The 22,464-nt window shown below is 36.3% G+C and overlaps 1 protein-coding gene across 6 annotated transcripts in view; it reads right to left on the bottom strand.

Moving 5' to 3' along the window:
- Nucleotides 1–271: 271 nt before the first annotated feature.
- The window catches only part of AUH (AU RNA binding methylglutaconyl-CoA hydratase), a 114,787-nt gene continuing 92,594 nt past the window's right edge, over nucleotides 272–22,464 (bottom strand). For 5 of the 6 annotated variants that reach the window (XM_056324140.1, XM_056324141.1, XM_056324138.1 and 2 more), the window contains 4 exons: nucleotides 5,923–6,110; nucleotides 4,193–4,243; nucleotides 2,342–2,389; nucleotides 272–1,470 (listed from right to left, as the gene is read on the bottom strand). In XM_056324140.1, the coding sequence (XP_056180115.1) occupies nucleotides 1,393–1,470; nucleotides 2,342–2,389; nucleotides 4,193–4,243; nucleotides 5,923–6,110 (365 nt within the window). In that variant the 3' untranslated portion in view covers nucleotides 272–1,392. The remainder of the gene's footprint in view (nucleotides 1,471–2,341; nucleotides 2,390–4,192; nucleotides 4,244–5,922; nucleotides 6,111–22,464) is intronic. The other variant, XM_056324137.1, reaches the window with a different exon arrangement.

The following is a 22,464-nucleotide window of genomic DNA, read 5'->3' as shown; positions in this document are numbered from 1 at the left end:
CAAATTATCATGCATGAAATGATCGACTCAGCAAGTTTACCAGTCAACAAAGTGTGTGCTCTACCAGTTATAATCAATTTACATGTAATGATATGTCTAAATAGGAATTTAAATGAGTTCTTGTCATTTCATGTTGATCAGCTGCTTTATCATCATAGATATGGACAGTGACCATAGCTAATGTCGCAGAAACAGCAGAGCACGCACAAGTTTCGTGAGCCAATGGGCACCAAACACGAAGAAATTCGTTTTCATACAAAAAGACAGCCTCTGACTGCTAAGCCACATTTATTTTCCAGTCAAGTTAACAAAAATACTTTCCAAGATGTTATTTCCAGGCATTTGCTATAATATGCCATGTCTACAGCAAATGTACAGTAGGAATCACAACAGCTTTCTCACCTCATAACTTACTGTATATTTCTTTCAATGTATGAAAAGAACCCTGAGGCCACCACAGAATTAAAGAACATTTCAGTATCATCCCCATTGTATATAAATATACAGTATTAGGACCTGCAAAAGGAATATTCTAGAGATTAAGAGAATTCTAGTTTCTTTAACAGCATATTAGTTGCATCCCCTGCATAACAATCTTTAATACAATCATCAAAAATGTAAAATAACTGGGGCAAGTGAAATAAAGTTCCTTCTCATCAGACAGTGCTGATCAGATGACATGTTGGAAGAATGCTAGGCAAAGCCAGGTGTAACATACAAGAATGCAGAATGAAAGGCTGGCCTCGGAAACATCTTCATTTAAAACAATTAAACGAATATAATGGCAATGACTTCATCAAAAGGACACCATTATGTACTGAAGTTCATTTCATTTTACTTAGAATAGTGTAAGTCAGATAAATAAAGCGTAACATTTTCCGAACAATAATCCTTTTCATTTCCCTTAGCTTTATTAGTAATGTACATATCCAGGTAGAATACTCAAATATAATCTTTACTGATATACAGAACCATTTTAATGCATATTTGGTACAACTTCCTATTTTTGGTGTTCAGTAGCTGCTTTTGTTTTGATAAAATGATACAGCAGATTTATACCTAACATCACATACAGGTTTTGTCTATGTAAAGAATTTACAGAGCATTTTCAATTGTGGAATGCTATGTTTCATACATATTAAATTTTTAAAATGTTGCATGAACCTATGACCTTGCAAATACACAGATCAACCTTCAGAAACTGTAATGAGCATGAGTTGTCACATATTTCTATCGGGGCCCAGTACAAGTGTGGACACATTCAAGATGTAACATCAGTATGATTTGCTTTTTACTTTGGTGGTTGTGATACTCCAGGTGCGGATGCAAAGTGCACCTTAATGGTCCTCAGCAGTAATTTTATCCCCTGTATTTTAAAGGCATCAGCTTCTTTTATTCTCCCTTGTAGCGAGGAGGTCTCTTCTCCTTAAATGCAAGAAGACCTTCAATTCTATCTTTTGTTGGAATAGTCTGCAATGAGCAGAGCAGCAATTCATTATTGATACCAAAAACAATACCAAGAAAAACATTTTCACACAAACCCTATTTGTTCAATGCATCCAACATGCAAAATATAATAGAACAGAGAAATGAAAACTAAAATGCCTACTCAGATACAGGAAAGTACCAGACACTTCAATGGCACAATGTAAGGTTGAGAAACAATTCAGGAGAAGGAGTATCTTTTCTCCAAGCAGATGACTGTAAGAAAGTCTTTAGGGTTTGTTTCTGAGGTTTTGGTGTTGGGGTTTTGTGGGGTGGTCTTTTTTGGTTGGGTTGTAGTTTTTTGGGTTGTTTGGGTTTTGGTTGTTTGTTGATTTGGGGTTTTTTTGGGGGGAGGAGGGTGGCACAGGTAGGTTATTAATCAGATCACCATATTTTAAATAAGCATCTAATGCTGATGCTTCTACTTCCACAATCAAAAACTTGTCTCAAAGTCCAAGAACACACAAATCCAAATACATCATTCACATGTTTTTCTGGCAAAGGAGTTTGTCTCAGTTTTCTGTTGGTTAGCACATATGCCATTAGTGAAGTGCCCTTCACATTATTTCACATTAAACCAAAACAAACCAAAAGCAAGGTAGCTCTTGGATTAGATGCATGGTAGCGTATGACCAGCTAAGTGTATGGCTGGTGATGCTTCACTATGTTCATCCTAACTGTCTTGGTAGGGAGATATTTTTGTCCTAAACTACACCACCTTCCTTAAATTCCTTACAAAAACAGAAAAAGTAGAAGGAAGGTCTAAATCACAGAGCAATTTCTAGTTGAATTTCTGCATGTTTCATAACAGGCACCAACTTTTCTGGGGTTTTTTGCTGTAATCATAGTTACATACCTGAGCGTAACAAGCTTCCTCAATTGCTAAACCCGTTACCAAGTCGACCTGAGGAAAAGAATACAGTGTTTCTTAAAACCATATTTTTGTACCTTTATTATATATTATTTCCTGAGAGCCAACTGAAATACTGTGTTTCTACACACCACTACTAAAAGACTTTTGCAAAGTTCTTCTACACTACTTTAACAGGGAAATGTTACACTGCCATGGGGTAAGAGTGGTTAGTATTTCTGTTACAGTTTCCTTATTTGGAAATACAATTAGTATGTAATACACTGTCAAAACAATGTATGTTCTTCACTACAAATCATCTGGACTAAAACCCATTAGGTACTTGCACATTTGTAATAATTTCATTTAGTACTGGGGAAAAGATTTAATGTACTGCATGATATTTAAAAATCATTTTGAAACAAGTTATCTTCAAAATGTCATATAAGAACACGATGCCATGCCGTAAAACAAACATATATTCAAGTTCAAAGTGATTTAAAATGAAGAAAGGAAGTCAATGGCCATCATGCAACATTACCTCATTTCAGTAACATGCTTTTCCTTTGTGAGCTGGTCGGAACAGCTGAGAAGGCTGAATTGTACCACTCACTACTACTCTGTCTGTCTTGAGCATCAGTTGCTACTGAACTTAACAGCTCTCCACATGGCCACTGAAAGGACTGTGGCAATGCACCACAAGTCATTTGTCAAGGGGAGATAAGCTATAGGATAGATTACCAAAGGAAGCTGTGAAATCTCTGCCACGGGAGGTTTGTAACAGCTTAGATGAACATTTTGCTTGATCAGTTTTGATACAGTAGGTCTTGCCTTGGGGCCTCAAGGTTGAATGACATGATCATTTAGAGGCTTTCTAATCCTACTGTCCCTAATTCTATAAACATCGTGATTTCAAACTTTCAGTCCACTATACCTGGTCACTAGATAACGTGGTTTGTAGCATTTTGAACCTTGGGTATCACTAAAAGAGATCTTGAATTACATCATTACTTGCTGTGGAAACCTAACAAATACACTCTTTGCACAACAGCATGTGAGCTTGGTTCTCAGGCCAAAATTTACTGGTCATATGCTTTGCTGAACTAAGTTATATCAGTGGTTGCTTCTGAGACTTTAAGAAGACAAGGACCATTCTTAAATTTGCCTTCTTGGATTCAGATGTTGCATGTGCTGTGCTCCCCTTGCCTTCTCCTAGGTTGAGCTATAAGGTGTCCTGGTGCAGAGCTTATGCATGTGCTTAACTTTAAATATAAATAGTCCTGCTGAGCTCAGCAAGATAATTCACAAGCCACAAGTATAACACGTGTCTAGACGTGTTCAGGGTTTCAGAGCTAGGTCAACAGTGTTCAACGAGTGGCAATCAGAATCAGCTATGAAATCAGACTCCAGATATAATTTTAACACTCACCTCTATTAAACTATTAAAAATAAATTACATGCCTTTTGGCCTTTAACTTTATTAGTTACTAAACACTGAGAGCACTGACAGACTTGACAGAATATGACTTTGAAGGTTTTTTCCACCCAGCATTTGAAATACAACTTGTTCATAGTAGTTTATGTTTACTTTCTAGTATTAATAATTAGCAGAGTGCATTACTCCTGGATAGACATGAGGTTACTAAGCCTTGTTACAGAAATCAGCATCAACACTAGTCTCAGGAGTCTGAGGCATAAAAAAAAATTCCATTTCATCTTTTAGAAAGTTTTGACCAAATAGATTTTGAAAGACTATATAATGAGAAACTAAAAGCAGTTCTAAGAAGAAAAATCACAACAGTAGACCTGTTGCCAGCCAGACTTCTGCTTACTCTTACAGGAAGTACAGATCCTTACCTCCATTCCCTGATTGATGGCCAGTTTTGCAACTCTCATTGCTACTGGTCCCTAAAATGAAAGAAAAAGCTTGCTCACATATAATCAAAATCTACAAACTACGCAGTGAAGAGCCTGCACATCAATGTTCTTGTATTGGGATCCTCTAGACTTTGAAATTTTACTAAATTTATTGTAAACAGGTCAAATATCCTAAATTACATCCCTATAGTAGACATTTGCTTCCAAACTAATAGTTTCAATATTGAGTGCAAGTATACTGTTTTCAAAAGAACCTAATTAAAGCAGTGTGTTTGGTTTATGTTTCAAAGGTGCTGAGCATGACCACTTTTGTCAAGCTTGCTCAATTCACTTCAAAACCAGGCTCAGAACAGCCACCTTAAGAGACATCATTATAGGCCTTTGCAAAGTCGGTCTTATGTCCCTATTATCACACAATGGAGACACATCAAAAGATGTGATAATGAAATAAAACTAACCGATGCAGCTTCAAACCTAAAATATGGTACTGCAAAGCCTGCACTGGTCAAGTGATGACACTCTTCTGTTGGTTGGGATGAGGTACCCAACCAAAAGAGGGATTTCTACCCTCCTCCTCCAATGTGTCGCAGAACAGTGAGACGTTTTTGAGAACTGTCTCAGTTCTGTGCTTATCCATCAGCATCAGCTTCCGAATGCTCAGACACTGCTTTAGGGAAGTGGCTTGCTGCTCTGGGAAAAGCCGAATGCTTTCTGAGCTGGTTTCAATGCAAATTTTTAACTATAAATCAACCTTCCAGAATCATTGTATGCTAAATCTTTTACTGTATTTTTCATGCTTGCTTTTCTATAAGGGTATTCTAGACACAAATAACCAATGTTAAATGCCACATGTAATCTGTAGCATTTTTGATTTTCAATGAAAAATTCTAGCTGTTAGACGTGTGATCCAATAAAGTGGTTTATTAATTATTTTCTTCTTCTGTCTCCTATGAATTTGCTATCTGGGATCAATCACTTGAAAAGCAGGTTTATCAAAAGCTCCAAATTCACATTCCTACTCTGTATAAACAGCTTGCAGCCTACGACAACAGGGGAACAGGCAGCAATCAGCTAACACAAAGACTCCTGGAAGGGCCATACTTAAACTTCTTACTAAAATTTTCATGTTCTAAAGCACAGGAATTCAGCAAATCCCATTTCAATTCTTTCAAAAAGGACAGAGAGAGGATGTCACTTTGAATGAATGATAATAAGAGAATGATTCTTTCATCGAGCTTATACACAAAGGACACAAAGCAAAATTTCCATGAGTAAATGGGTTCTGCTTTAAGTTACATTTAGCTTTATGTTTTCAAAACAGGAGTTAGACTGAGATACATCCGCTTTCATGTGAACCTTTTTGCCTCTCTTCTGAAGTGTTCAACAGCAACAGAATAACCTATTGAGATAATTGCTTTACTAAAAAAAACCCACATACACAGTTTTTTCATTCAAAACTTGAAAGCCATAATATGCAATACAAACACAGACCATATCATGATGATACTAAGACTGAAGGAATTTTTTTGCTTCACTATGAAGTAGTTACCAAATAACACCACTCAATACATGACAGAGAAATCTTCTAATTGCTCTCCACATACCTAGAATGGCTTTTTAATACATAACTTAATGACAGTTTTTCTTGATACACCTGGTTCTTTTTCAGTTTTAATGTTTGAAAAAAACTATAAAATAATTTGTTTTACCTGAGGTAAAAATTCTCTTGCCAGAGCTAATGCTCTTCTGTATGCAGCATCCCCTGCTTCATTCTGTTCTACCACATGACTAATCAATCCTATTGATTTTGCCTCCTCACCATCTACAATACGCGCAGAGAAAATGAGTTCTTTTGCCAAAGACACTCCAATTGTGCGAGGTAATCTCTGTGTCCCCCCTAAAGTTTGGAAAAGGAGAAAATGCAAGTATTAGTTTCCCACCCATTTATATCACAAAGGCAGTTGCCTTCACTCTTCAGTTCAAATATTTTCATTTTTAATTCCATAAACAATTGTATGAACATACAGAAATTAAACTATCATACAAAGGCATTCCTAAATGCCTGCCTTAGTTCTGAAACTAAACAAATAAATTGCTGTTTTTTAGAAAGACATGTAAATAACTGAAAAGAGCAATATTAATATTCTCTTCCATTACAGACAAGTTGCCTTATTCCTACCAGCTAAAAGCTGAAGGAAAGGCACTTGCCAGTAATTACCATATTCAAAAACTCAGCTTCTTTTTAAAAAAAATTAGTGGTTTTTTTATTATATTCATCACCACTTTAATATGAGCACTTCTAAAGAACTTTTTTTTTACAAAAAAAATAACAAAGCAAAAATCAGCTCTAACAAGACTGTAATCCCTGCTAAAATTTGCATATATTAGGGACAATATTTATACGTAAGCTAAACAAGACGTCTTTAAAAAGTCATGGCTTTGCCCTTTTTTACTTCCATATTATTGTTGAAATCTTAAAATTTGATTACAAAAACTAGAGGACAATGGCAGGTGTGGATCAGCAGAGAAAGGCACCTAAGTTTAGGTAGCTTGTCTTACTGTGTTAGAAATTTCTTTGGCAGATCAGCACTTTCAGAAGGTCAATAAGCAGTAACTACGTTAACCAGGCATGAAAAAAATGCTTAGTTGGAGTAACAATTAACTTTCCAGAACGGACAAATGACGAGAATGTAGAAATAATCATTATCAAAACTGAAGAAGTAGACTCAAATCACAGAAGCAGATGTTGTTATGAATTAAAACTCTGGAAATGGCCTTTATCCAGGAGAAAGGACTTTGAAAATATACAAGGTCTACCGTTTTGACATGGATAGGAAACGAATATTCATTTAGGACATTCATTTATATATAGGACATTCATTTATATAGACAATCTGTAAGTAAAAATCCCCTTCAAATTACTGCTTCTGAAAGAGCATGATAATAAATTCGAATACAAATATATGTATATAAGCAAGAAGAATATTTATAGGAGGTGTTCAAAGGGAGGTGGTACAACACTGGATAAACACGTCTTTAACCAATATGAAATAGATTAATTTCCACTAGATATGGCATACTAAGCCAGTATTTCATTGAAACCATTCAGTTCTCTTACCGATGTTTCCTGAAGATACTTTAAATACATCTCTGAGACAAATAAACTCACTGGAAACGAACTAAAATTTTATGATTCAATGATACAGCTTTCAACTATTGGTTTTTATGAATCACAATCTCCAGTGCTACTGTTTTCCCCCCCAAAACCTGCTTTTGAACATATTACATCATACAAAAATGCAGAAGGTTTAGGGGATTTCTGACTTACACTTTTCTAGACTATTACAGAATCATGATCTATAACCAAAGCCGAGATACATTTTCTGGGCTGAAACTGGAGGAATTAAAAAAATGCTTACACTTGTAACAGTTAAAATAAAATCAGTAGAACAACATTGGTACATACAAATAATGTGATATTGTCTACGGTCCTAACCACTCTGACAGGATTTTAGCAACACTGTCCTAATGGTCAAAGGCAACAAGCAACAGCAATAGGAACTCCTGCTGAATCAGTTCTGCTACTTGTACAACTAAGCCAGTGACAGTAGGAAAATTTTGATAAAAATTTAAAGAAAGCCCCTACTCTAGGGCATTTTCATGAAAGGGGCGGGGAGAGGGGAGATTAAAAGAAAACCCTTTGTAAAATACTAGAAATCCTGAAGCCTAAGTCTTCTTATTAGCCTTGACTACCTCACTGGTAAGATTCACAGAGAATGACCAAAGCTGTAGCTATCAACCTTCGTATCAGAAATACATGTCATAAAAATGTGAGCTGTGTTTTCAAGAAGTTTGTGGCTTCTGATACTGAGCTGTACTGCCATCAGCACAAACATTTACTGACTTTTTTGTTTTGAATACTAAACATGTCTTTTAATTTCTCACCCAAAGAAGGTGTCACACCCTAATCAACATCTATCCTTATACACATTTTAAGTGTACATCAGAATATAGCAATGTGTACCCTGAATCTCTTTAAGAATAGTTTAGTCATAAATTATCCCTTTCACCATAGTAATGGAATCTAGGAAAGCATCAGGTTTGGCTTCTGATTAAAGAAAACTATTTATCCAAATCATAAGACCTGAAACCATATGAAGATGAATTTACTGACTCCACATCATCTGCTTCTTCTTTCCTTGCTATGCCTAGTATTTTTTTTTTTTCCTCTTAATTATCTCTCTTTACTGTTTTATCTCTTCCATTACTGCTTTTACCAGGAAATGTTGAAAACAAAATTTAATTGAGCAACAATATTTCATAACTTTGACCAAACAATGGATATGTTTAAGCATGAAACAGTGTTTATAGATGAGAAAAAAGTGTTCTTGCCAGTGTCTTACACAATAGTGATTAAAGAGCAAAAAAAAAGCAGACTATAGTCTATGTTGTTTGGCTGCCTCCTACACTGCAAAGCCATTAACCAGAGGAGCATATTCTTTGATTAATATTCACAGAACAGAAGCCAACAGTTCACTGCATCAATCACATATATTCAGTAGTAGGAATAAGATATATGCACGCAGAAAAGCAGTAAGACTCAATTAATCAAATGCAAACAACACACTAAAATACATCCAATGCACCAAAGTTACATCCATTTATGAAGAAAAGACAGAGAGTATGCTGCAGATAGATGTTCTGTTTTGGTAATACACAAAGAACATATAATGCCTGCCAACTACAATCAGAGCTAAAGGAAGTAACACCCAGTCTTCAAAGACATTACTTAACCAAGGCATTTCATCTAAATGTAGAGCAGAATTTGATGGAAGAATAGTTGTTTCATCTCCGCAAATTTAATGACATGTTATTTCAAGGACTAGTGATCTGGTATTACTCACTGTGTTGATAAAAGTATTTGACATACAGTTGCAATGTAAATGTGTTCTTATCTGGGATGGCACATATTCAATGTTGTAATAATTGTGAACAGCAGTTTTAGATGACACTAGTTCATGTGAAAAGAGTAAATACAAGACCGCTAAGTCCTGGTACAAAAACTGTTAAACAGCATTATTTTTATTTAAAAATTAGTTGATTTTGTATGAATATTCACTTACTGTCAGTAATTCATCAATTACAAAATATGTACCCAACTGGTTTGGATTAAGGGAATTACGTGATAAATTCCCAAGAGTATATCCAACGAGATGAAGCAACTAGCTTACTGGAAATAGATTCATCATTCTGGCAGAGAATATCTACAGTCAGTAGTTTCTCATAGCTGAAGGCTCTGTCAAAATATACTGGAAAAAATCCTGTTCTGACAAAAAATCCAAACTTTAATTCAGTAATAATCCTGTTTATCAAGTCAAGTAAAAATGAGCCCTTCTATCCTACCCTTTCTATCACGAGTTTTGTTTGATTCACGTTAGATTGATTTAACTGACAAGTTTCTAGATTTCTTTTTTTAAAGACTACTGTGCATTTCTAATGTTTTATTAATAATCAATGGTGAAATCAGAGCCTGTCAGCCACAAACTTTCTAATGACTCAAGTCAGTCAAGAAATGGCTCATATGTATCCTTTATCCTTGTGATGCCTTTGCAGAAAGCTACAAGAAGTACATTTTCTCCTTGCCATTGAAACTCACAGAAATACGGAACGCAAAAACCTGCTGTTCGTAACACCAAACACTTAACAATATGAGCCCATAAATAAACTAACATGGATAAAGGTATTATTTTAATGTAATACTTTTCAGTCACATAAGTCATGTTTCAAAAGTCTGTATTTTCCACTTTTAAAGTACCTGCCTTCCAACGCTAAGTTAAGCATCTTTCAAAATACTGAACACTCTACCAAGACAACATTTAACACCAAGTTTCCAAGACATTATTTCCCAGATTAGCCCTTGACCCTGCAAAGTTGTACATGTTTTAGCTGACTTAAATTCAGGTACCAACCTTTATGGGCTCAGACATTCCAAATTCTTTCAGAGAGAAAAACAGGAAGAGCCCTTCACCAGCACAAATTGGACAATCGACTAACAACGGAAAACAGCTTAAAACAGACAAGATATTAATGAAGATGCAAGTGAGGGGGTGAAAATGGGATGGAGAAGAAATGAAAGAAAACATTATCTCTACAAGGGAAAAAAGCATTGAGATGACAAATAGGAGGTGGTAGGCGAGTCCATTCTCATGTGTGGCCATATAAGTAGTTGCTTGGAGGAAGACTGGAGACCTGAGAAAAACCTAAGAAAAGCCTGAGACAATGGCCTAAGGCTGACTCAGAGGTTGCCCCCGGGTCTGTGATGACTGAGAGGGTAAGCTGTCTGAGCAAGTAGCAAGTTGCCAAAAGGCCTCATGGAAGTTTGGCTTGCCATTCAAGCTGAAGAACGCCCTGCAGGAACATCAGACACAGCCCTGCCCAAGGTCAGAGGCAGGGTGACCTGCTACCTATGCCAGCCTGGCAGTGGCAAACCCCAGCCAACTTAATTTGCAAATCAGTCCTTAATTTTCAGTTTCACTCATCTGTGTCTGTGGATTGCTTTATTTTAAAACCTATTTGAAAAACGCCAAGAATATACCAAACCACCATGCGTGGGTAGTTTGAAGGTGGCAGCTTGAATGAGAAGAATGTAGTACTTGGCCTGAAGATGTATGAACACTTAAGATGCATGACAGGAAGTGTAAATACCCTTTCAGAATTCACTAGCAGTTAAATAATCACAGCTTTTGTACAGAAAGATGAACTCTTTTGGTAATTTAGAAAAACTAATTTATTTTCAAAATAAGTAATCCTCTTGTAGACTGAGAAAGACAGAAGATGGTTTCCCAGCAGACGGCTGCATACATGAAATGAATGAAACCAAAAAATGCATTGGGAACCTGATTTTTATAAAATGAACTCCAATTCAAAAGGGATTCTGTATCCGGTGTAAGGAGCTTACTCCACATTTCTCTCACAAGTGATATAATTAAGGTATAAAGAATCACTAACAGGCTGAAACTAAAGCAGTGGTTAACTCGACCTATTAAATACGCTCATTAAGATGTAGCAAGCTTTCTGAGACAGCTGGGATATAACAATAGACAACAGAAGTGGGGTAAGGGAGCACTGCAGTCAAAACCATGCAGCACAGAGAACAAACCAAGTTACACAAGAACAAGTAGTGCATATGTTCTCCAAGTTCAGGTGAAGTTCCCCAACTTGTCAACCACCAGGGGTCTCGAAAGACCCCAAGAAAGATCCCCAGGACTAAAGTGTGCATATACAAGTGCCTTATGCATATGTAAATAATTTCGGGAAAGTAGTTATAATATGTATTCAACTTCAAGGAAGTATGATGAATATGTATGTTTTGTTGCAATAAATTGAGGAACACTGATAGATAGGTACCCATGATTTGAGATGCTAATCTGTGCGCCCTGTGCTGCAATGAAGAATGCCTGCCTTCTAAACTAACAAAAGGAACTCTAGAGGGTTATATTTCTGCTGGTTTTTCGGTATCACAAGCATGGTACAACCAACTGCATGGACTCCACCGTCAGACTAAACACTGCCTGGCAAGCACAGATCTGCATTACCACCTGTGGACTCCCAAGACATCAGCAATGCACACACTGACAATCTGGCTTATTTTTTTTCAAATTGAAGTATTTGAGGAAGAAAAAAGAAATGCCTAAGGCCATTAATCTACTTATTAAGTTTTACTTAAATGTAAACTAATGCAACAAGCATGAGTGCACATAGATATTTTGGTAAGGCCACATGCCTTCCTATTACTCCAGATAGGAACTTGGTCTTATTGTCGTTTGAGAATGCAATGCTGGAAAATAAATTTAAATGACATTCAAAAGTACATACACATTAAAACATAACTCATTGCTGAAGATAGAAATTAATGACCTAAGAGAAGACATTTTCCAGTTACAAAATTACACCCACACATTTATGAAGTCATTACTCAGCTGTAACAACAGGTAGGAGATTTAGACCAGTGCTGCTCTGTATAATCATACTCTACAAACGATGTGGGCTTTATGAGTAATATTAGGTAAAAAATTTAATTTACCTATTATTTTAAATAAATAATTTTATAGTCCATGTTCTTGCAGTTTTGGATTGGCTATGACAGCTAAAATTCAATTCATGTGAAAATCAGGACAAAAAAAGCCCAGACATCAGGAAAACTACTATCATTACTTAGAGCAAGTGAAATACAGAAAAATTAATTACCATACTAGTATCCTATTTTTATTTACATTTTGAATGAGATCACAGTCCCAAATTGGGACAATTACTTTAGTTTTTAATGGACAGAACTGAAATAAAGAAACAACAAGCAAAGCAAAAAACAGATTATTAAATCTGAAGTCTTCACTGCTTATGAGCAGTGACTCGAATGTTTTCCTCACTTCAGTGCCCTCCTTGTGGAAATCTACCATTTTATTCCTCCACACAGCAAAGAAATCCATCACTCTGCTAACCCCCCAGACCAATTCCTATTCCTAACCCTGTTCTTTCTCCCATCTCGACTACTATCAAATTAATCTGCTTTCAACTGTTCCAAAGTAATGGAGTTTTAAGAATTCATCTCTGAAATTATTCATCCCTGAAATTCTCTGACCTGAGCAGCACTAAAGAAAGGAGAATCAGTGGCTAACAGAATGGGAGCCCAGGGAAAACAGCAGAGCCAACGGGACTGCAGAAGGACACAACCTTGCCTGGTTCAGCTGTCAAATCCCAAGAAGCCAGAGCGCTCTCTCTACTGATAAATACATGTAAAACAAACTCATACATAGGAAGCATATTTTTCATCTTGAGTAGGATGTCCTCCCAGATAAGACAGCCACACACTACAGTGACACTGCTGTAACAAAATGTCTGTAACATTTTACAGTGCTTTGAAAACACAGACTTTACCAAAAAACCTGGCCAAATCATTCAGAGCTGCCACACATTAATTTAACAATCTGCAATGCAAAAAAGTAAACTCTTCAGTAAATAGGAACTTTATTTTGAGATACCAAGTCTGATACTCAGAAATACTCCTAAAGTTTCAGCTTGATGTTACATTTTGTAGCCCTATCTAGCAGTGCCACAATGGCATTCTGTTCTTTTTTACCTCCCAGACTGATCCTTCTATTTATTATTTTATAGTAATAGTTGACATGTGAAGAAATAATCATTGCTGTTATTAAAAATTGTCACATGAATAACTGAAATGTTATTTTTATTTGTACACATTCATTTATATTCTAAATGTTACATTACTTACTATTCCTTGTAAGTATATTACCCATCTGCAAGAATAATTAAAACTTATATTAGAAATTTACAATTAAAATAAATTCATTACAAGTGTAAATGTAAACATGCATTCTGTCTATGGTAGGTACTCTGTAGGGTATTCTCCATGTGCTAATTTTCATCACATGGATATCTGGATGCCTAGCTTGAAACAATGAAATGCTCAGGTTTTTCAGAGACACAGGCAGCATTAGTGACTTCAGCCTCAGGTTCTCATGCTCAACACCTCTGGACTGGCTATCAAAGCACTAAAACCAGTGAACTGACACTTAAGAAACTGCAGCTTAAATGATCTGAACACATGAGGTTAGAAGCCTATGACACGGGCTGGGAGAGAAGCTACTTTTCCAAAGCCAGGATCCTCCTTTACAGGCTCTACACAAAACTATTCAGTACAGAAATATGTATCAGTCACTATTCAGCTATACTGAGAGCAGAAATACCCTCCACACTATACAAAAGATTGGGTATTCAAAGTCTGAAAGGTTATAAATTCAACATCAACAAAAGCAATTAGAAGAAGATCCAAACTGCTTGCTTGTTTATGTCCTTAACAGGAAATCATCTCTCTTTACTACTTTCGAATGACCCTTGCCTGGTTCCATATATTGCTGTTTGGGATCAACTGAGAGAGGGTAGGTAGGACTAGCGCTATTTGAAGGCCAGACAACAAATGGTACATTTAAGGTGACTCTTCTTCCCTCACTGATAAATACTATTTTGTTTAATTCACATTGCTAACATTTTGAGAATCGGAGTTTTAAAAGACATTGCAGTCCAAACTCATTAAAATTTTCACTTTAATATGCATATAATTTTGTGTAAAGATATATAACAACTTTAAATGCATGTAAGAGAGATTTTCTAGTAGGGCAGCTCCTGTGCAACAGTGGAGCTATCTACAGTAAGCGCAACCTGGTTTTAACATTATATCGTTTGGGATTATTTAGGTGGTTTTCCTTAGCAGGAAACTACAGCTCTTCCACCACCTTCTAGTCAATTTGTAATTCTTAAAAAAAAAAAAAAAACACAAAATAACTGTCAGGATATCTACAAAGAAAGAGATTAAATAAGTGATTATTCTCAGGTTGTAGCTGTCAGAATGTTACTACACTAAGGAAAGGAACTACATTAAAAAAACACCTTTCATATTCCTCTTACGTGCTGCTGTGACATAGCAATACAGAAGAGGAGTCACTGTTTATAGCATGCAATGCAAAATAGCTATATACAATGGAAAGTCCTTCCCCATAGATGGAGAATCTCGTGTTAAATAAATTCTTCTGTCACCTAATCCCACCTATATAAATTGGCTTTCATAGAACTTTACAGTTTTAAGGATCAAATAAATTAGATATTAATTTTATTTTCTTTACATCCTACATCCAAATTCCAGGAAGAGAAAATTTTGGGCTATAGATGCAGAAAGTAATGAAGAAAGTAATCTCTATCCGTAGAACAGCTAGGTTACTGGAAACACTGCACTTACTAAAAAACTTTTAAAGTACCTTTTAATTTACGTAAGAACAGTTTAGAAAAAATGCTAAGGATCAACAAGGGAGGGTGCACCACTCACTTCTCCCTAGCTGGCCTCATCCTGCTCTTCAAGCTGAACCATTCTGATGTGAGCAGACCTGGTTGCTGAACCTTTTGTGCTTCCAGGTGCGGCTACAGCCTGATTGGTCCTAGTCCTGGATCTCTCAAGGCACTCCCACATGCAGATCCTTTGACCCTTCTCTGGCAGCAACCTACCTGCTTGATTAAAGAGTCAGTGCTAGAGCTCTGTTTAGGAGCATTCTACTGGAGCCTGGAGACTTCAAAAGCCCTATTTTTGCACAAGTCCTGGCAGAATACACAGCATATAAGCAAGAAACCAAAAACACTAATTTCTTTAATAAAGGACACTTTACCCTTGAAATCTGAAGAGAATCATGGAATCTTTAGAAAAAGAATAGACATGCTGAACAAAACCCTTTGTAGACTCCATTTGCCTGCAAGGCTAGGGATTTCATGAGCAGGCATAAACCTGCATCACCTTTTGGTCCCAGTCTCTTTTCCCTTTCTCACAAAAAAATAGCATTTTTTAACAGGATTCCCATCGCTTTTTCATTTTAAGCCTGAGATGTGTTTTACCCTAAGAACTGGCAGCCCCATTCCCAGCCAGCCTGTGTTGTAACATTTATTCTACATGTGAGTGGACCACTGAAACAACTCAGAAATTTAGAGCCTTTATCACACCCCTGTTGTTAACCCTAACCAAACAGGGCTATATCTTAGCATGCATGTATAATTTCAGGCCCCACAGCAAAGCTGTGGGTGTTCTGTGGATGCATCCAATGGAATACCCAAAACAGGATAAGCTTGCAATGTGTTAGCATGGCCCTTATGCTTTTTAAGTTATAAAACCTAAATATGATTTAAGACAGCCTACATTGCTGCCTCAGTGTCTCTCATTTGGTTGCTTATTCATGCATCTCTTATTTCCTTGTGGTTTTTTAAGAGTCTAAAGTATAATTGCTGGTGAAACAAAGTACTGTATTTAATATGAAACAAAACATTTTGGTTTCACCACTTGATTTTGATTGATAATTTAGTTCAGCCATTGCACTGAACCTTCAATTTTTTTAATAGTCCTTCCTACAACCTAAAAATGTCTTATTGAAGAAAATAATTTATCCTCCTTCTCCAGTCTGCTGCTTATACTCAAGCCACACACTATTTCATACCATTAAGAATTTGTGGCAAAGAAAACCCTGGTTGTTTCAACTGATAAAAATAAAATACAATCAATAAAAATGTGACCATTAATGTGATAGTGCTTATATGCTACTTGCACTGTACACACAGAGTATTCTTCAGCAGCAGCAACTTTAACTGTTTTGCACTGATAATCCCCCAGCCCCAGCAATACATACACCCTCTCCTTAGTTCATAACGGCACAGAAGGCTAGGTGCACACCTGCAAGCTCAAGCTGTGGGTTCAAATCCCACAGACAACCTCCCCCTGCTTATTAGACAAAAGACAGTCATGATTCCCCACAACATTCTGTGTTAGATCATTTTAGCTCCCTAAATATGACAGCAATAGTGGTTTCATGCAAACGTGCTGGATGGGACAGAGACGACTACTTTTCCCCCAAAGAATAAAGAAACATTTTCTGCAAGTATAAACTACATATAGCTAATGCTGAAGGCAGACAAAAAGTAAGACAGGGTATGGGGAGAACGAAATCTTTTAAGGAAAAAACACTGGGAAACTTGAGTGTAGGGAGTAAGCCTGCAGTTGCAAGGAGCAGGAACAGATGACTAATTGGAAGCAGTGTTTCCAGTGACCCTGCACAAAGCTCCTGAATTTCTTCCTTTTGTGGCAAGATCATCACTGTATTTCCTAGCAACAGGGCAAATGAAGGCTTCCTTTAGCTTGGTTCTTTTTGGAAACATCTAGAAAAAATTCTTAGGACCATCCAAATTTTGTCAGGCCAATAAATATGTTTTATCATTCTGCATAATCAATAAAGGCAAGAAACTTATTATGAGGACCTCATAGTCCCAAGCTAAAATTTCACTGTATTCATAATGAAATAACAAATAGCCATTCCTTCTGGCAGGTATTAATGATATTAGCATATTGAACTAAAAGGTCAAAATTAAACTAACTTACTTCATCTTCTTTTAGTTTTAGTAATCTCAATTGCAGCACATTCATTCATATTTCTTGATGCCCAGATGCAAAGTAGTATTTTGAAAAGGCATCTGGGTAGGCCTCTGAGAGACTGCATTCTGTATTTTTTTGCTATAAATACTCATGTCTATGTCAAGTACATCACACCTGTGTTCCTATTTTCTTTAAAATTTCGCAAAACTTCTACTGTAAGAATTATCTGTCACGAGAAAACTCAGATTAATTCAGTCGTCTGATTAACACTGGTTTATTAGATCTCAAGTTCGTATTAAAATATAAAGACCAATAATATAGAGTCGTTAGTATGAAGCTACAAAGGATTAGTAGTTTTGGGGGCAATTTTTCCTACAGGCTTGTTTTCAGTTGTGCCTGAGAATCAGGGGGAAAAAGTCATTCTTGGTCATAAACTGAAAATACATGTTAAAAAATGGAGGTAAAGGAGGAAGGACAGGAATCTACTATTTCTGAAATTCAGCGATTTGTAATGCTTGGCTCAAATAAGTCTCCAGAGCCAGAAAGGTTCTGTGAAATAATTAAGGAAACAGTACTTCATAAATAATTTTGTCCAACTTATTATGTGGTGAACTAACTTCTGCAGCTGCTCTTTCAAGGCAGACTACACAATTGCTATTTCATTTGTTGAATTTTCTGGAAACTGAAGAAAAATACCAGACGTACAGTGAATTCATTACGAGTTTGGAAGCAATTTTTCTTTCTTACATAATACAGTCATAAATATATATGAAATGGAAATATTCAGACTCTACTATAATTCAATAATGATGAATCTCAAAACAGGTAATCTAGGCAATTAAAAACAGGGTTACACTATTCATACCCATATGAAGGATATATTGTTCTTTTGCTTCAATTTTAATGACTTAGAATGGATTTGATACATGGATATATGGATATATGGATACCTTGGCCTGATACCTAGATCCTACTTACTTCAAGGTCTTCAACACTGTGGCAGCTAAAAACGGGGCCACATTAAATCATAAAGCTGTGCTTCAGTTTCACAGAAGTCTCTGATGTTTTGTTCATCCTTTACACTATCCTTATTCAGAATTCAGGAGTTGAGTTTGTTGTGTTTTCCAAGAAACCCATCAGTGTTCCATAGTGCCATGATGGCAACCACACAATATAATTCAAATATTGAAGTTTGTCTTTTATATATTACAGTATAAATGATCGATGACTGTATTTTACATGAGTATCCAAAATTCAGCTACTGAACCTCTGGAAGAAATGAGTTTTATTATCTTATTGGCATAATCAATTGGCTTCGCTCATTCTTTTTAGTAGAAACAGAAGACTAATATTTCTGATCTTCTATGCCTCAAAACCCTTGAGTAATTACATTTATTTATCAGAAACACAAGTTAAGTCTAATATTTTTTATCTTTTATACCTCAAAACTCCTTTGAGTAATAAAACTTTTTAAACACAGAAAGTGTTCACTTGTAATATTCATACCTGAGTAGCTGGTGGGGATTGCTGTTTTATTTATTGACACAAAAAAGGCAAAAACTTGTATGCACTAACAAAAGCATTCCTTTTACTTGTTTCCTCCTGCTTAGTAACAGCTAATACTTTTACAGCTTCCCATGTACAAAGACAGGGATTTCTTTTGATCGAACATAAACATTTTCAAATTCACACCAACTCATCAGATCAACTGCTCCAGCAGTACAAAACAGGCTTAATATTTCCAGTCAGTTCTAACTCATTATATGCACATCTGAGAACAAGGGAAGTGAGATACTGTAGAAACTGTTTTGTAACTTCCGTGGTCCTTACTAGCCCAAGCCTGGTAACCACTACGTAACAGGCTAAATTAGCTTTTCTAATAGCAGAAGGGTGGAAGGTAAGATAATGTGCTACAGCAAAAGTGGAAGTTTCTAAATTTACTAAAACCTGATTACACCTGTTACAATTTACAAACTACACAGGAAAAGTATCTCAGTATATCACAACCAGAATATGTGATTTTCTTTAAAAAAGAAAAAAAGGGAAAGGCAGAGATTAACCACTTAACATTTTCTCTAAAAATGAAGGACAATCAGGAGATGAAGGAAGTTGTTCGCTGGATTTTTACCTTATTGATTAAACAAAGCTTTTTATACCCCTTCACAGCAGTTTTGGAAAAAACCCAGCTTTTTAACATCAGCACACCATGGGTGTCTCATAAATACTCCTGAAATTTATTTCCATAATGCTTCATCCTACAGGAGTGTTATCACCTTCAAATACACTTATATGGAAAAATGAATAATCATGTCCCCATAGCAAGGCTAAAAAATGTATAGGACATAGGGAATTATGTTAATTTAACACAACAGGAATATACAAATATATCTAAATATATAAAATGTTGAGTGCTAGCTAATTAAAGAAGAACCATCTATTCCATGGAGGAGAGTATCCATGAAAAAATGTTTTAATGCAATTTATCATGTTTCATAATTTATATGTAGAGAGGAGACAGTCATGTCACGGGGCACACTGACAGTCAAACTTGTTACAGTTTTTCTGATAATCAATGAAAAATGTGAATTCATCACGAAGTGAAGTATTTAGTATGACAATACTTGTTTTCACTGAGTGAACACAGGTGGGTTTCCCCTGAAAGCAGCTCTGTTTCCTGTTGGTAAGTGTGCATAACTCATTTAAGTCAACCAGACTCTTCAGTTTAAGGAAGCTTAGCCATGAGGAGTGTCCAGTCCCACAGATGCAGGACTGGCAAGCTTATAGCTCTGTGATAGACTGACCAAGCGAAATACATTAGGTCTAAGACTTAACGAAACACCAGGCTACCTGGTCAGTTGGCTAAAGTATACCAAGCTCTGGCCAAAGTGGATGCCCAAGGCCATTAGCCAGAGGAAAAAGCTGGCCAAGGAGCCTGGCAGATCTTCCAAGGTTCTCTTAACAGAGGCCCCAGGATCCCTGGCTGCTAGATCAGAAGCTCCAAGGCCCCATTTAAGATGATTCTTAGGCTTTAGATCTGAAGTGGGAAGCCTGCGTAAGAAGTAGGCAGGCTGGGTAAACATCTGGCCAAAAAGTCTAGAAACCCACAGCCTTCATACAATTTCTTTCAATTTGTCTTCATTTGTTTCTTACTAATTCCTGCCTCAGCTTTATGTGTCAAAAAACTTTCTATTCTTTTTAGCCATACCAGCTACCATTAAGTTCTCAGTTTTTTCAGTTGCCTTTGTTGTTCACCAAAAAAGAAATGGGTTCGGTATACCATATATAGCTTTGTTACCCTCCTGAAATTATTGTCCATTTTGTCTCTCCAATCTGACTTCATTATGGCATTAAGCTTCTCTTGTAGGTTCAGCAGGTCTAAGTTGAAGATTAATAATTTTCTTGAGTTCTGGCGATTTGTAAGAAACAGGCTGAGGCAGCATTTCACACCACACCACTCAAACTCTTCTAGAAGTCAACATGAAACCTCTATATGGCGATCAGGTAACGCTAAGAGAGTCCACAAAAGAATAGATGTTAATTATCTCATGGCAGGAGGAGAAACACTAAATGCTACTTGGTTCAATTTTCGAGTACCCCCTGCAGGTTAGGAGCATTTGGCTTCAAAGTGAATGGTATATATATCCTGCCTAATTAAAATGAAAATAAGACCAAAGGTCTTTTATGTTGTTATTAATATTTAATAAAATATTTCTAAGCTTCTGCGTGAAGAGAATACCAAAGGGAGCTCTGACTGTATTTCACCCATCTCCTCAATTTCAAGAAATTATAGTATCTTGTTCACATTACCATAGTACCTACTATTAATGTTGGGATCATACTTAATAGTCTTCCTTGTTTTCACACTTCCTCCCATCCAAATCAGGTTACCCTCACCACTCAGACTCCTCTGGTCAAGAAGGTAACATGGACTGTTCCATCTAATCTAGCTACTTCAGGTACAAAGTCATCTTTTTATTGTAAATTAGGGATACAAAAACAAACATGGCATTCCATCATTTCTCTGAATGATAGTGTTATAGTTTTTATTTTTCTATGCATCATCTAACAATCTTGTACTTACTACTGTGTAATCATTTTTTCAGTTTTCATTTCACATCTCTATTCATTTCCTTTGTATGATACAGTAGGGTAAGCGGATTGGCACAGGCCTATTTTTTTGTAAATCAAAGGCTACAAAAGTTAAAATCCATCTAAAAGTTAATCCTTAATTTAAAAAATCTTAGCACTGTGATGCATTTATATTTCTAATTACAGGCTGTGTTTGTAGTACCACCTTTATTAATATCACATAAAATTTCCCAATATAAAGTGTTATTTATATGGGAGAATAATCACTCAAGTTTTTTGATTGCTCTTCCCATGGAAAAATGTTTTGTATACTTGGGGAAGCTTCAGTCTTTAAAGCAGACTCATATAAACAGTACTACTATACATGCCCATGAAATGAAAGAATATACAGAATAATGCATAAAGAGCTGGCTTAAAACTTTGTAAGCTATACTGTGCAGTTTTGTGCCACACTCCATACAATAACAGCCAATTTTTCAGTGTTTTAGTTCTCAGTCACGTTCCTCCAAAACACTTTTTACGTATGTCTGTATAATCTCCTAGATGTTGACCCTGCTCTTTTTTTTGAGGATCCATATAAGGAGCCACATAAAGTATACTTTTTGAGGAACCATATAAGGTATATTAACTTCAGCTGCAAGGTCCTGGGTTTCTTTGCTGCTAAAATATAACAGTAAAATTTTCCTATGGTAACATCAAATACCATGCTGCAGTTGGGACTGCTGACGACAGGAAAGTAATGTGACTTGCAGGATGCCTGTACAGGAACATTCTGAAATATTAGACTGATTTATATTGAAGTAGGAAAGTTCAATTTCAAAACGAATTATAACAAATCAAGTGAATTTCATTTCAACTCAGAATTATTTGCATCTACACAGGAATTAACACAGCTTAAGTAACACTGTAAACAAATTTTAAAATGACCCCCGTCTTCCACCATAGATAAGCCTTTAAAAAACATTGGCTCCATTCCCAGATCTAAGGGACTGTGTTTTAGTGGGCACAGTCATTTGTGGTATGTCCCTAACTAAACATCATCTTTTATGTTCCATCTGGACATACACACTGTGCCCTGCCCTTGTTCCCATTTGCTTGTTGATTGGTCAGCCCTGGTCCTCTCCCCAGCATTACGGCTCTTCACCAGGCTTTCCTCACTTCCTCGTTAGCTACTGGTTACTTTACA

This window comes from Falco biarmicus, chromosome Z (assembly GCF_023638135.1).
Source record: "Falco biarmicus isolate bFalBia1 chromosome Z, bFalBia1.pri, whole genome shotgun sequence".
Classification (NCBI taxonomy): domain Eukaryota; kingdom Metazoa; phylum Chordata; class Aves; order Falconiformes; family Falconidae; genus Falco; species Falco biarmicus.
Note: the sequence above shows the minus strand (reverse complement) of the source record. Positions and strands in the feature narration are given on the sequence as shown.